The sequence below is a fragment of the Copadichromis virginalis genome, linkage group LG17 (assembly GCF_057382275.1).
Source record: "Copadichromis virginalis isolate Kocher_CV1m ecotype Utaka linkage group LG17, C_Virginalis_male_GT1.1, whole genome shotgun sequence".
NCBI classification, from domain to species: Eukaryota; Metazoa; Chordata; class Actinopteri; order Cichliformes; family Cichlidae; genus Copadichromis; species Copadichromis virginalis.
Window position 1 is genome coordinate 20,027,306 of NC_140634.1, and position 16,319 is coordinate 20,043,624.

General features: G+C 40.1%; 1 protein-coding gene across 1 annotated transcript; it reads right to left on the bottom strand.

Moving 5' to 3' along the window:
- Window positions 1-300: 300 nt before the first annotated feature.
- rab21 (RAB21, member RAS oncogene family) lies at window positions 301-13,398 on the bottom strand. The gene is made up of 7 exons (XM_085436549.1): window positions 12,927-13,398; window positions 7,590-7,649; window positions 7,400-7,507; window positions 6,697-6,760; window positions 1,555-1,609; window positions 1,285-1,373; window positions 301-791 (listed from the first exon to the last, which is right to left on the bottom strand). The coding sequence occupies exons 1-7, from the start codon at window positions 13,059-13,061 to the stop codon at window positions 652-654; spliced, it is 651 nt and encodes a 216-aa protein (XP_085292675.1). The 5' UTR covers window positions 13,062-13,398; the 3' UTR covers window positions 301-651.
- Window positions 13,399-16,319: the final 2,921 nt, after the last annotated feature.

The following is a 16,319-nucleotide window of genomic DNA, read 5'->3' on the forward strand; positions in this document are numbered from 1 at the left end:
TGTATTCTTTCAGTGTTTTAACATCCGAAAGTAAACATTTAAACTCATTTTTGATGTTTTACCAATTCACTGCAGTTTAACTTTTGACCAGCAGGTGGAGCCGCTGCACCACAAACAGCCAGTCCTGTGTTCCTCCTCTTAGTTTGAAAACATGCTTCAGATAAACATGAAGATTAATGGGGGTAGTATTATATGTATGTGTGTGCGCTTGGGTGTGTGTGCGTTAAACCCCTATTTCCCCCAATACACAAAAACAAAAATCTGTGTTAAAAGCCTGAGACTCAACTTTCTGTCCTCAGAATGATTTCATGTCTTTTATTAATAATGTTTAGTACAAACACACAAACAGCTGCAGATGGACGTTTATCAACGACAAACTAACATGGGGAGTTATTATCATTAAAGAAAGTGATTTAATCACTGAACACACACTCCTTTTAATCATAAGGACTCCAGGTACTTTTATTTTGAAGGGAACACAGATTAAACAAATTTAAATATGATTTCCCATGCTCCTTAGCAGCAGAGGCGGCGCTGAATGGACACAGCAGATTACAGTAGAGCGGACCGACAGACACTGGAAAATGTGTGTGTGGATATTATGTCTGCAAGCACAGAGAGAAGGTGTGTGTGTGCTTGTGTGTGTGTGTGTTAGCCAGAGGAGCAGCAGCCTCCAGCGGGCGTGGCCTGTGGTTCATCATCAACAATCTGTACACCCCGCCTACTTGATGCTGATTGGCTGGCTCCGTTGCCCTTCAACCTCTCCTCAGCCTGTGCAGTTTCCATCATCCCTGAAAACACAGTAGACCAGTTCAGAGGTCAAAGGTCAGATCCCGAGTTTCAAAGAAAGGTTTTTTTTTACGCCCTGTTTCCTACGGATTTGAATTCTGCACACATATTTGCACACCACTGATTTCAACCTTAGAATTATTGACAGAAACTTTGTGTCAAATGAACAGAATTCACTCATTGGCCTATTTGTTCAGTTAACCTGTTTAGTGTGATCACAAACATCTAATCAGCCAATCCTGGACAGAACTGCACCTGTCTATGACAAAATGTCTAGGGATATGGTTAATGTGATTAACTAATGTGATTTGGACAAGCTGCCAGGAAATCAAGCGATTTAACAAAATGTGTTTTATAATTAAAGAATAAATCATGTCCGCCTTAAACAAAAATATGTTGTAAAAGTTGTTCCTTAAGCCTCCAAAAAATATAAAGTTTGCTGCTCTTTGATCTTTTTGTATTGTGAAAAAAAATTAAAGATGCTGTCGGTCTTACTTTTACACAGATCCAGAAAGAGTTCCTCGATGCCTTTATTTAGCTTGGCTGATGTGTGGTAGTGTTTGGCTCCCACCGACTCGGCATAACTGCACACGAACATGAGAGTGGCCATTAAACTTTGCTCAGACTCAGGACATCGTCGCTGCTCACAGCTGAGCAGCTCGGCGTGGGAAATATAAAATAATGATGCTCACTTTAATTTTTCTTCATTATATTTTCTACTAATAATAAAAGTATTATTATTGACTAATAAGCAGCAGTTGTTACCTCTCAGCCTCTTCCACTGAAACATGTCTGTCTTTGTCCAAATCTATTTTATTACCTGCAAAGAAAACAAACCTTCAGTAAAATGCCCAATTTAAGAATCATTTTAAGGTCACATCACATTATACTTTATAATCTGTGATTAGCAGTTGTAGTCAACCAAAGATAATCATTACACAGTCAGAGAGTTGCATGCAAAAGTAGTCAATCACATGTCCGAATGATGGACGGGTCTCCATCAGTCTATGCAGAAATGCTCAGACTTGCCTGCACACAGCCACTTCCACCAGCTCTCCCGGTGGAGCACTAAGGCATTCCCAAACCTGCTCCTGGGTCCGCCCCAGGCTCTCCTTCTAGTTGAGGTGCCCAAAACCACCTGAGCTGACTCCTTTTAATCTGGAGGAGGTGCGGCTCTACTCTGAGCCCCACCTCACCTTGTCTCTAAAAGAGAGCTGTCACAAAAATGTTTTCTGGCACTTGTATCTGTCATCTCATTGTTTCAGTCACTACCCAGAGCTGAGCTGGGAATGTGGATCGACCGGTAAATCACCAGCTTCACTTTCACACTCAGCTCTCTTCATAACAACAAATTGGTACAGCTCTCGCTCCCTCCTTTGCTCACACATTCAAAAATATCCTGAGATACTGAACTCCACTTAGAGCAGCAACCAAGAACCACAACCTCAGATGTGGAGGTGCTCACGCTTTTCCCTCCCACTTCACATCTGACCTCGCCCCAGAGTCAGGTGGAAGTTGCCGCTCAATAAAGTTAAAGAACTACATCGTCTGTGAACAGATGAGAAATTCTGTCCAGAAAAACTACCAACGAAAAACAAACAATAGCTACATACAGAGAGCAGCTCTGTCAGAGAGCAATACCTACTGAGAACGAGCATGATGCCAACTGAGCTCTCACTACAGCTGTACAAGGAATATACCACACACTCCTGAACACTCCCAGTAGGAGGTTTGTGAGTCCAGAAATTACAGAATGATTGTGAACTCCCACAGATCCTCATATATCCTCATGAGGATGAAGAGCTTTCGCAGTGTTCCACAACAGAGACAGAAACCACATTGTTCCTCATAAGTCTGATGTGATCAGACATTCATTCAAATTCTTGAAACCAAAGCTACAGTGAGCACTTTCACTCTGACAGTCATTTATTCCACTGATATAAGCACTGATCATTGCTCTCTAAAAGCTCTCCAGCTTCCTCACAAAAGTTAATATTTAGTGCTTAGGTTCACTTTTAGCTCTGATTCGGTCTAGGGGCCACCGTATACACACACACACACACACACACACACACACACACACACACACACACACACACACACACACACACACACACACACACACACACACACACACACACTAGGGGTGCAACGATATTCGTATCGATATTGAACCGTTCGATACAGTGCTTTCGGTTCGGTACGCATATGTATCGAACAATACAACATTTGTAATTTATTTTATCAACTTTCCTTCTGACGATGCTGTCTGTGTTGAGCGCTCAGTGAATCTGCGTTCGACTACTCCGCCTAGGCTGCACTGTCGAGCGCAGATCCACTGAGCGCTCAACACAGACAGCATAGTCAGAAGGAAGAGCGCAGGGCAAGCTAGCGAGACAGAAGTTAAGCTCTCCTTGCAACATGGACCTCCCCCACCCTCATTCAGATCTGGCGTTTGGAATTATTTTGGTTTTCATGTGACGTATGACCCTGAAGGTAAGCGCGTCATGGACTAAAGTAAAACAGTATGTTGGATGTACCATGCAATGCTCAATTACATGGGTGGGAACTAGTGTGTTAGCGCAGTTAGCTCGTTAACGTGTTGGCCGTCTAGCCCCATGCACGGGGCGATCAGGGGTAGCTCGTTAACGGAGATTTGCCGTGTTGTGGCGTTAAAGTCATTTCAACGAGATTAACCTGAAAGCACTAGTGGGAACACAACGAATATGACTGCACATTTACATCATCCTAGTGCAAAGACAAAAACAACAAGCATGCTACTAACTTTAGCCGAGTCATTTAGACAGCTGTTAGCACATGATTCTCCTTATGCTGCTGAGAATATAGCCCAGAAGAAGCGGATAGTATAGCTTTTATTTTGGAAAGAGACATTTCTCTGTAATAAACTCTCTTTTCCAAAGATGAGTGATTCCTCAATCAGATACAGGGCTTGCAATATCGCTAGCCCGACGTCCTGGGGCTAGCGATTTTTTTCAGTCGGGCTACCAAAATCTATCTCTTCCCTGCCCGTCGGGCTATTGTAGGAAGGAAAAATATATGTCAATGCTTTTGCATTCTTTCGGAAATGTAGCTGGGTAATTATGTCATTGGCATCGGTGAGCCACTGTCAATATGTGACATATTGAAGTCGCGTTTGAATTTGCGCTTGTTTTTTTGCTTTCACTTTGCAATCGTGCGAACTGTGTATAGAGAGCGACAGCACTGATCTGTGAGTGATGATAATTTGCGCACCAATTCCTCTGACATCGTCTTATTAATCGTTAGCTTACTATGCAAACATGACAAGTGAAATCTCCCGCAGCTTAAACATGTGAGAGGTTGATCGCGCAGAGAATCGCTGAGCTTATGTGAGTGCGCGTGTAAAAGCAGCAGGATATATATTTTAGTTCTGCTGAGCCAAATAAGACAGGTCAGGGTGAAGAAGTGACAGCCAAAGAAAAGCTTACCACAAAACGGAGAAGTTATGACAAATCAGACTATAAGGCAAAAAGAAAGTGCAGCTTTATGGTTTCATGGACAAAATAATTTCTGTGGCTGCAATATGACGAGCTAAATAACCAGGGCTGCACATAAGTGGTCCGCAGGTGCGCATTCACTGTCAAAATAAAAAACACGCACAAGGGTTAGGGTTAAATTTAAAAACTGTACTTTTGAGTTAAAATATATAATTATAATCTTAATAAATGACAAATTAAAAAGGCATGAACATTTTTTTGTATCGAAAAAATATCGAACCGTGACACCAAAGTATCGAACCGAACCGAACCGTGAATTTTGTGTATCGTTGCACCCCTAATACACACACACACACACACACACATATACATACATACACACACACACACACACACACACACACACACACACACACACACACATATATATACATATACACACATATACGAGTTGATAATAAATTAATTAAAGCAACAAAACAACTGAAGAGCCAGTTAGGAGCCGAAAGAGCTGGCTGCTTTTAGTGAGCCGAGCCAAAACAGACGGTTTTCTAAAGAGAGCCGGAATTCCCATCACTAGTCTCCACCAGCCACTGACGAAAACATGCACCTTCTGAAGTACACAGAGGTTTTTATAAAAGTACAACACTGAAAAATATTTATAACGCTGAGTGTTAAAGCTGAGAAGTTATTTTCTCAGCTACTGATAGCTGCATGCAAATCCACCCGAGCTGAATGTGATATCTATTTATAGATGCAAACACCCACAGTAATGATTTGAATATTTCTGTGCAGGCATCTGAACTGTGAACTGGATGTAACAGGTACGTTAACGATGCAGCGCTCAGCTCAGAGGGAGCACTTTGAAGTGCTCATGTGATGTGGAGTCTAATTAAAAGCAAAATCAAAATTTCCAAACAACAGATTTGATAACTGTACGATAGGGTACAAACACATGACAAACGCAACATCACCAACATAATCCAGTTATAACTGTACAAATTGCCCCCATGAAGCCACACACGGACTAACAACATCATATATTTAGCAGCTATGGCAACAGGAGCAACAGAGGAGGCCCAAACGTCCAGTGTGCGTGACATGAAATCTTAAAAACAAACGCTGCTCATGAGGTTTATTTTCTCTGTTTTCCTCCTCAGCTCATGTGTTCACATGAACCACACAATTTACCAAACTCCCAGCCAACCCTTAAATCTACTTCTATTTATCTATATAACCACATCAGAAAAAAAAAACAAAAAAACAGTGTTGATGCGAGAGAGACGAGTCATCGCTGATATTTAAGTCAGTGTGCTGCTGGTGACACCTTAAAGGATCATTTCACTTAATTTCAGCCAGCTTCCTTTTAATACAGGGATGTCAAACTCCGTTTATGTAGTGGGTTTGTTTTATAATAAAAAATAACCAGAAAACATTTCAATAGTAGATGTGATCTATGATATGATAATTTATCAGTTACTTTATTACTGTGATATGATCGGGTGTGGGAGTGATGTTGGGCATCAGTGGGAAAAGCTGTAAAATTTATGAAATACAGTTTAAAGTCCAAAATGTATGTCCTCCTTCACACTTTCCTGCTGGGGCGATTCCGGCCCCCAGGCTCCCTTGTTTTAAGGTGTCTGTCTACAGCAGGGGTGGGGAAACTCAAGGCCTCGAAGGCCAGTGTCCTGCCGGTTTTAGATGTGTCCTTGATCCAACACAGCTGATTTAGATGCTAAATTACCTCCTCAACATGTCTTTAAGTTCTCCAGAGGCCTGGTAATGAACTAGTCATTTAATTCAGGTGTGTTGACCCAGGGTGAGATCCAAAACCAGCAGGACACGGGCCCTCGAGGCCTGGTCTACAGGGTGAAAATGAAAACCATTGAGTAGGTACCAAACCATGCAGTTCCTCAAATGTCCACTAGAGGCTCCCATGTTACAATTTCCAGCTTTACAGCAGAGATAAATATGTTTACAGCCCAACACACAAACTGGACTCTAAAGGTCATTTCTTTTCATATCTTTATAACTCCTTAATTTGTATTTTTTAAAGGCTTAAAGTATGTATTATTAGGGGCGTGGCCTCTTTGACTGACAGCTACAGCTGTTCTAGCTGCTAGCTGTCTGCTAGGCTTCACCTTAGCTAACTGGAGTCCCTGAACTGGACGCCTGGACCGTGTTTCCATTGTAGATGGAAGATGGGCAGAATGCAGGCAGTAATCACAACCCTACAGAGACACAACACCTATTTAAAATGAACCAAATCTCCTTTGCACTTTTAATAATCAATATTTTTGCCCACTTGGTTTTCATTAACTTATTCTTTACTTCCATTAAAAAAAAATTAAACCAGTTCTAATTTTCAGTAATCTTTGTGTTCATCTCTTTTAGCTCCCTTTTGGGTCTCCACCACTTTCTGATAACTTACCTACTATACATAAACAAATCTCGTTCCCCAACATTTTCCTCAACTCTTTCACCCAGTTCTTCACCTGCAACGACAACAAAGCACTCAGGTCAAATAAACCCTTCATAAAACCAAGATACAAATAATGAAGTAATTATAATGCAGACAGGAACTGAAAGAGCAACATTATGATCATAATTAACATTCTGAGAAACAAAGGGTTTAACATCCAAAGACCCACAGACAGACTAAACTTTTTATTTGTAAGATGTTTCAATCTTAATGTTTACTCATCTTAAGACTGGAAATACTCTGACTGCACTTTTCAGTTCTGATTACTAAACTATAGCCGGGCAATTCAGAGTAGGTCCTAAAAGTTTAAATTAAATACCATTTCTTTAATGAACTTTTCAGCATTTGTCCATAACAAAACACTGATTGTTTTGGATCGACCTTTTTCAATCCAGAGGGTCAAGTGATCACCAGCAGCCATGTAAACTGTCTTTTACTTTTTGTAAATTATTTAAAAAGAAATTTTACTTCCTGGATGAACTGTAAAGCTTCTATATAGCTGCTCCAAGGTTGTGGATAAAAGGACACAAAACTGGTTATTTGTTTGTTACGAGTTTAGTTTCCACTGCTGTTTTGTCATTTCCATAATGACATGCTGTCGAAAGTCTGCTTTTACGATGTTGGATCATCAAACTTTCGTTTTCAAAAGTACCTTCTGAAAGGAGTCTTCATCTGTTATGTCGTACACTAGTATGGCTCCATTGGAGTCTCTGTAGTAGATGGGACCTAAGGCGTGGAAGCGCTCCTGACCCGCTGTGTCCTGCACAACCAGACAACGTTAACACCCAAAACCTTTATTCAGAAGATCAGGAGAATAAAAACTACTTTGAACGCAGCCTTACCCATATGGCGAGGTTTACTCTTTTTCCTGTGATGTTCAGCTTCTTTGTGAGGAAGGACGCCTGCGTAGGAAGAGGACAACATGATTATTTTAATAATGTCACAAACTCAATTTGAATAAGATTCAACTGAGCAAAGTAATATTGAAAGGTAGCTCAACAACTAAAAAACACAAAATAAAAATTGGATAAAATGTTAAATAAGATACTAAACAAAATAAAGCAGCAGAAAAAAAGCTCAATGAATTTCCATTAAACTAAATAAAATAAAGCATCTCACCAATTAAAAATACTAAAATATCAAAAACACAAGACAGTTTGTCATGTAAATGTAAATAAAAACAGAATGTAATGATTTGTAAATCCATGAATCTCGATTTACAATAAAAGAGAGAAACGTTTAAACTGAGAAAATGAAACATTTTAATAAAAAATATGAAATCATTTTGAATTTGATACCAGCAACATGTCTCAATAAAACTGGCATGTTGCCCACACTGCAGCATCCTCTCTTCTTTTAACTACAGTCTGTAAAACATCTGGGCTGCTGTTGTTGCTGCTTTGCCATATTTTTCAATTCGCGATGCTGATGCTGTTTTCAGCTGGTGTAAGGTCCTAATTGCAGGCAGGTCTGCTGAAATATGAAGGCCTTCCCTGCCTGGACGGGAGCAGATGCTCTGTTATCTGTGTGTACCTTTCAGCATTGATGCAGCTGAATGGTTCATTTTCTCATTTTAAACTTTTATACGTGTCCTGTTTTCTGTTGTGAATAAAACATGGGTTCATGACATTTTCAAATCATTGCATTCTGGGTTTTTTTCCATTTCTAATTTACATTTTACACTCTCACACTTTTTTTTGGACTGGAGATAGTAAAACATAAGCGCTAGAAAATAAAATAGAAACTAAACAGTAGAAAATATGCACAATAAACTGGTGGATGGTGAAAAAAAAAATAAAGTCTGAGATTATTTTAGCAGATAAATCCCCAAACATATTCTGAAACCGCTTCAGCTCTGTGCACGTGCCCTTTGACCAGAAGTTAAACCAATAATTTACGAGCATCTCTGCTAAAATCAGCCTTCTGCAACAACTTTTGTAACTTCTCACATTTTACCACAAAAACATCTGCAAGTTTTATGTTAACCTGTCAACTGATTTCTGTCGACAGTCTGCGCAGCAATAAACCAAAGACCAAAGTCCTGCCGAGCAGCAGGCTGTGGCTTTTCCCCTCCGTCCCAGTCACGTATGATTTATTGAAGCGTTCTCTGGGAAAGTCAAACCCGAGATTAAGATTTCAACATCAGCAGTAGAATTTACGTGACGGCTGGACGGAGCAGAGGGGAGAGATTTATGGTGGAGAGGTGAGAGGAAGGCTGAGAGTGGGGCTGTGACAGTATGTGATTAAGGTTGGAATTAGTGTGTAAATGTGACGTCGGTCAGCTGACTGCACTGCTCCACGAGTGCTCTGACCTCTGAGGTTTAAACCAAATCTACGGAGGCCCAAACGTGCCAAAAATGAAATCAGTAAGTGATTCTAATTCCCCCAACTGTTTACTTCAATTTTAAACCAGTTTTCCTTTTATGTGCTTTTTCTGTTTACTTCCAAAAACTGTCTGCTACATGACTGAAATGCTAAATCCAGAGTTGGATAATGATTCAGACAATTATCAGACCAGTTAGTTGAAAATGACCACAAGTTGAGCCAGTTTTATCATTTTAATATAAAGTACTGGTTCTGGGTAAACCTACAGCAGGTGAAACAAACAGCAGGAACTGGTTTAAACTCCCTAAACTCAGCGATGTCCATCAGCGGCACTGCTAATAAACATCTTTAAATCCTTCTGAACTGAGAGGATGACTGGAAAATGCATACACACAGACACTTTTCTTCACAGTCCCATGACAAATCATAACAGTTCGATAATGCAGAGCTCGTGCTGGCGAAAACAAACCATCAACAGCCTCTGGAAGTTTCTCCTAATCCTCTCATCTAAAGAACACTGAGATGCTTCGTTTGACACTCATGCTGTGCTCACACTTTAAGCTTCAGTGAGATGATCCTTCATCCACGGCCAGCAGACTCTGCAATCAGCTGGGATGCCCCTTTGTGCGTCACATGAGAGTGAGCGTAGACATGAGCCTTGCAAGTGTGATGCTGAGGTTCATTCACATGACCATGTGACTGCGACGCTGTCCACGGAAAACCTGGAGGGCTTGCTGATCCTCGTCCTCAACAAGGATCCTCCAAACAGCCGAGGCCACGAAGCAAACACAAAGACTGCATTTTTACTCTGCGGTGAACGGAGTTTGTGGCGAACCCACATCCTTCCCCAGCCTACATCCCCCACAATGCCTTTCAGCAACTCCACACATCCTCATTAAGCAGAGTTTAAGTAAGAGTCAGAGTAACATCTACAGTATAAAGTTCACAGACGGAGAAAAAGAAAAGTATTAACTACTGCCTGCAAAGAGAGCCTAACGGGCTCAGCTGTGAGTGAAATGTTAGTACTGAGGTGGTCACTGTGTTCACCGCCTCCAGGTGAATAAAGTTCTGCTGGTCTGACGCCTCTCTCCATCTCTGCACTTTGCTATAAGTTGAGCACTAAGCATCAAACCCCAAGTGGGTGTGTGACATGATCTTTGCGTATCAGGTGATTCTTCCGCACGTATTTAAGGTTTTGTGAGCGAGCTAGTGAAATGTTATGTGTAGTTTTAACAACTGTACAGAAAGGTTTTTGACAGCAAAAAGCTTATCTGGTTTGTGAAGCTGAAATTAATAAATTGTGCGTAAATGATCAGTAATTATTCAGGTTTGGATGAACACATTTGTGAAATTGTTTTAGTTGAGGGCAGATTGCTCTGCATTTCTGTGGGGATTGAGCGCGAGTGCGTGCGTAAGTCCTCGAAAGTTACACAAATCGTTGCACACATTTATAAAACTTACGCCTATGCTTGTGGCTCACATTGTACAATATTGCAACACTTCGCTCTATGTAATTTCACTCTATATTTCGCAGTCGTGTTCATCTTTGGAGCAACATACTTAAGCAAGCAGGTTTTCTCAGCATAAACTGCATGAAGTCCAAACAGCACCGTGTCCTCACTGATGACACTCTGCAGTCCTGTGTGACTATTAAAGTGACTTCTTACAGCCCTGATATGGAGAAGCTCTGCAGTGATGTTCAGAAACAGAAATCACACTAAACAGTGAGAAAGGTATCATCTAATATGCTTTTATTTTGAAATAAATATCTATATATTGTGGACCCTGAGCTGGACGGTTGATTGCTGCCTGCGTCTTAATGAAAGGACACAAGATCACAGCGCAGTGAAATGAAGGCATAATTCCATACAAATAGTTTTCATGATTATTATTTATATTTGTAAGTTATTCAGCCACTGCTACGTGTTATTTATATGAAACTGGCCTATTTTTAATTGATTAATTTTCCACAAGGTGTGAACTCAAATAAATCTCCCAAATGTTTTATTTAAAAACACATCTGCACTTGGAAGTGTTTTTTTTTTTCCTCTTGAAAGCATTTTTTAAATAGTTCCTTAAAAAAAAGAGAAAGAAAAAGGTCCTATTATTCTAATTATCCGCCCCCCCCCCCCCCAACTTCAATTTGCAGTGGGGAAAGCTCAAAGTGACTCAAAGATGAAGGAAAGAGTGTCCACTCAGCAGCGTGGAGATAAAGGAGGTAAAGGTTTCTGCCTTTGCCTCACAGGGTCTCACCTTTGCTGCTTTTTCGCACTTGCCGGTCAGAGCACAACTACACACCAGGAAAACTCTCACCCATCCACCTCGATGTTCAATAAATCTATAATGTTCAAAGGTAAATTAATAAATAAAGTGTGGTGAATCCTTATCAATGGTCTAATCCTGACTCAAAGAGCTGGGACAGGTATCAGCAGACGGCGGCCAGAGGACTGCTTGTAAAACAGTAGCAGCCACACGGAAACCTGCAGGGTTTTCCTGCTGTTTCCTTTGAGCTTCTGCTCCTCGGTGAGATGTTGCTGGAAGCTGAGCAGCGCATTTACACCTGACAGCAGAGCAGACAGAAATCATTCCACAGGTGAGCGAAGCAGTCCCACATGCCCAGACACATCTGCACTGCAGGAGTCAGTTACACGCTGACGGTGAAAGAAAAGCAGCGAAGTTTCAGTTTCATTTGACTCTCAAATCATCATCGTATGCAACAAGAAATGAGGGAAAGAAATTGCGGTCTTCTGCTTCTGTTGGTTTGAAGTCCTTTAGAGGCAGAAACATTTTATCCCAGGTTTCCAAAAGCCTCAGATTCTAAATACACAGAAACTAATTAATTATTGTGGAAAGTCAAATCACAAGGATTTAGTGTTCAGAGTTTGCATATTGACAACATTTCATCTCATGAATCATGACACACCGGTCTCCCATATATAACCTGCTTTTACGTACTGGTATTGTATCAGCAAAACTGGGTCTGTATTTACTTGATATCAGATCAATACTGAAATTTGCAGTTTCACACAGCTGTATTGAGAATCCGAGACATCACGTGATCATACTGTATCATTGACTAAACTGGTCAATCACAAGGTCACCCGTACCCTAAATCAGTCCCATCTTATTGGTCCTTTTGGACTCTAATGTGGCCTTTATTTACTAAACGAATATCAAGTTGAATTCAGTAGAACGTTAATCTACAGACTGACATTATATAGTCATCAGAAACGTGTTTGCAGAGCTCAAAGAGGACGCTAGAGGAAGGACTGTTTTCTGATAGACTTCTACATAATCACCAGGAGGCTCCACCTGCTGGTCACTAGAAAGAATGCAGGTGAGAGGCACTTCAGCTTCAAGTCAAGTAAGCTTCCTCACACCCCCCCCCAATCCTTCACCTGTACAAGCTTTCGTTTTTATAATCAAACAGATTGTGCAGGTCACCTTCACTTGTTTCACTCGTGTCTCTTCATCTCCTCACCTCTCTTCCCTCATGCTTCCTGTCTTTGCTACACCACTAAAAGCTTTAAAATGCTCTGTTGGGGGTTCCTGTGGGGCCACAGCTACTCTCTTTTGCCCCTGGCCCCCCTTGGAGATTAAAGCACCCGTGGTGAAAACAGTGAGTGAAGTCAGGTGTATCAGATGTATTTCTGGCTGTTTATGACCGTAAATCTCCCGGAAAAACACCTGACTTTCCCCTCCGTCATCGGATCCGGTTACAGCCACAACACCGCCGATATTTCGCAATAACTCCGCTCCCCCGGCAGGCCCGGGTCAGGAAACACAAGACTCCCCTCCACCTGCCACCTGCAACGCGATGACAAGCACGAGCCCGGCTCCTCCGCCCCTCTTACCTGTAGAGTTGTGATGTGTTTGTCGTTGAATTTGTTCTCGCAGTATCTGAGCACCAGCGACGTCTTCCCCACGCAGCCCTCCCCGAGCAGCACCACCTTGAACGAATAGGTCTTGCCGCTGTTCGCCGCCGCCATGGCTGGCAGTTAAAACTCGCACAAATCCTCCGCTTTTATCCGCAAAACGGGCGTTTTAAGGCTAGCGCTGCTAATGCTAACCCAGTCGGAAATGAAGTCCTGCGCAGCTCACATCAGCTTCCGACTTCAAAAAAGGAGCTAAAATCATGAGAGGGACAGCTCGACAGCACACACGGACCCGACTTCTACCGGAATCTACTCGCAGCTCGGAGGGAAGCGAGTCCAAACCCAGAGACAGATCGCGTTTCACCCTGTGGCCAAAGCCTGATTTTCACCCAACTAATGGCGTCTCTCTCAGCTAACAGTTAGCCGGCTAGCTCAACCAAAGATCGTGTCTGCTCGGAGGAGGTCTCACTGAGCACCTTTGTTTTCGTCCTGTTGTCTGTAAAGACACAACGCAGGGAGAGCGATGGAAATACTACATTTAAGGAATCAAAAGAAAGATAGATACCAAAGTTTGAGGAAAATAGAACGTTCAACTTAAATGTCTTAAAATAGAAGACATTGAAACTTTGAAAATAGAAAAGCTTTAATCGAAAAAGTTAAAATTACAAATAACGATGACAAATGGATAAAAAAAAACGTAAATGGAAAAATAAAAACAGTAGAATTAAAACTTCAGAGAATTTAACATGAGAGAAGCAGGTGGAAACTCATTTTAAAATGTCGCAGCAGGCTGCTGCCCCTTCCTAAGCCTGGTTGTTTTAGAGGTTTATTCCTGTTAAAAGGGAGTTTTTCTTTCCTGCTGTCGCCACTTCTCTGTGTTATTGTAAGCTCTTGATCTCATAGCATAACGCACCTCAAGATGACTGTTGTGATGTTGCACTTTTTAAAACAAAAAGTAGAAAGTCTAAATATCAGAGGAAAAATTAAAGTAAAATTGATATGAACATGAAAACGTGAAATGTCATGACAGAAATAAAGTCAAACATGACTGTGTTGTGTCAAAATAACCACAGAAAGAACTCAAAATTAAAAAAAAAACAAAAAAAACAAAGGCTTGGATGGTATACAGGAAAATGATCCTAAAGGAGCAGCTGAAAGAAGAAGAATCATCTCTAGGAGTCTAAACGGTCTGATAATCCTCAAACATTCAGGGGGAAAAATTAATTAAAAATAAAAAATAATTAAAGACGCCAAAATAATTACATAAGATATCAAAACAGTAAGAGTAACTTTGATATTTTATTCAATACGTGTGTGTGTTTTGTGGGGATGGCAAATGCTATCATTTTTTTGTAAACTAAATTTACCTACAGGTACAAATAAAGTAGCCTTGAACCTTTAATGTTAAAAAAATACAGAAAAGGAAGAAGACGATGTAAAAATTACATAAAATATACATTTTTGATTTGTGAATAATTTTAACATTTTACTTCTTTATTTCATATGTTTTATTTCTGAACCTTTCTTGCCGTATTTGTCTCTGGATTTGTGAAATTCCTTCTTTGCTGGTCGATCTCTGGGCCTCTGAAGCAGCAGCAGAGTGAGAGCTCCTCGCTGCAGAGTCACATGATGAGCTCCGTCAGCGCTGTTGGCTCATCACAGACTGTAAAGCATATTTATGTTTAATATTTATATCCAGTCTGTGGTTCAACATGCAACTCCTGAGCTAAAAGGGAAAAAAGAGAGCTTTTTACAGAACAAGTCAAAAACATGAGACAAAAACTACAGAATTGTATTCAGTGTCTTAAAATTATGAGAATAATAAGTGTTTTAATGTTTTGCCTTTTTTAAATAAAAAATGAGATAAATTATTTAAAAAGTGATAATTTCACATAAAAAGCAATATAAATAGCTGAAATTTTTGCAAAGTAATTGTCAGTTTCTACTGCTCCAATCAAAGCTATAAAATAGTCTTTAAATATGACATGAAAACCATTATTGACGACTTGAAAATAAAAATGGTTAAAAAATGTAAAACAAAATTTGTGTGATTTGGTTAGTAATGAACTCAAACTAATTTTTAGATGGAAAAAGTCAACAGTTGTAATTATGAGATAAAAATGAAAATGTTGATCTGCTAAGTGAAATTATAAGAAAAATATTAAGCATTTTTGTCTTGGAAAAAACTCATGTTGAATAAAATCGACGAGAAAGTTCAAAGATCAAAGTCAGATAATAAGGTTACATGTTTATCTGTATATGAAATTTAATTTTCATATAAACCTCAGATGATGAAATATAAAGAGCTGTCATGTGGAGTTTTACAGCCCTGACACGAGCCTGGTTTTCCTGTTGGACGCCTTCAAGGACGCATGGAAACAAAAAAACAACTTGTTTTTCCGTCTCTGACTGCAGTGAAGCTGCTTAGCCACTAGAGGGCAGAGTCCCATTGAAAACAGGAACAGATTCATGTTTAGGAGGGTGGAAGAAAAGAACAAAAGCTGCAAAACAACCTCAAGTACAAAGAAGCTTAAAAAGACCAGAGACAGGCCCAGAGTGACCACAGAGAGGAAACAAAGCATCAAACACAACAAACAAAAGAGGGATACATGCAAAATGACACAGAAAAAAACAAATGACCAAAAAAAGGTTTCAATAAAATATGGAAATAAAACAAAAAAAACCAAAAACTGAAACATCACACAAACAGAACAGACAAGACAAAAATATCAACAAAAACCTGAAAAACAAACACAAAAGAAGCACAAATGACAAAAAAAGAGATGCAGAATGTTCAGAAATATACTGAAAATGACAGCAAAGACACAAAGCGATGCTAAAGAGAAACAAAAAGCTGCAAAAAATATGCAAAGCAATTACAAAAAAAGAACTTGAAAGAAAAATGAATGCAGCCAAACCACAAGGAAACAGACAGAAAAGAGATACAACGTAGACACAAGGTGCAAAATTATCGAACATGTCATCACAGAAATAAAATAAACAACATAGAAACTGAAAGATTAACATAAGTTTGTATGTCAGGGAGTCTTTCTTTTAAACTAGGTGATTTATCACTGTGGTCCAGACAAAGTGAAGCAACCTGGTCACAAAATAAATAGTTTCCTTCATAAATATTTCATTTTTTTCTTGCAAATTTACATTTCTGAATTTTTCCCATGAGTTCTGTTTTTTTTTTTGTCATTTAACTAATCAGAAAGACAGAAATCTTTCCTGCTTTCACACAGGTTTCTTCATACTGTTGCATCATGTTGTGTGTGTGTGTGTGTGTGTGTGTGTGTGTGTGTGTATGTGTGTGTGTGTGGTGACAACTATTATATGTCAGCTTTACCTCACCCCCACCCCTTTGTGTCT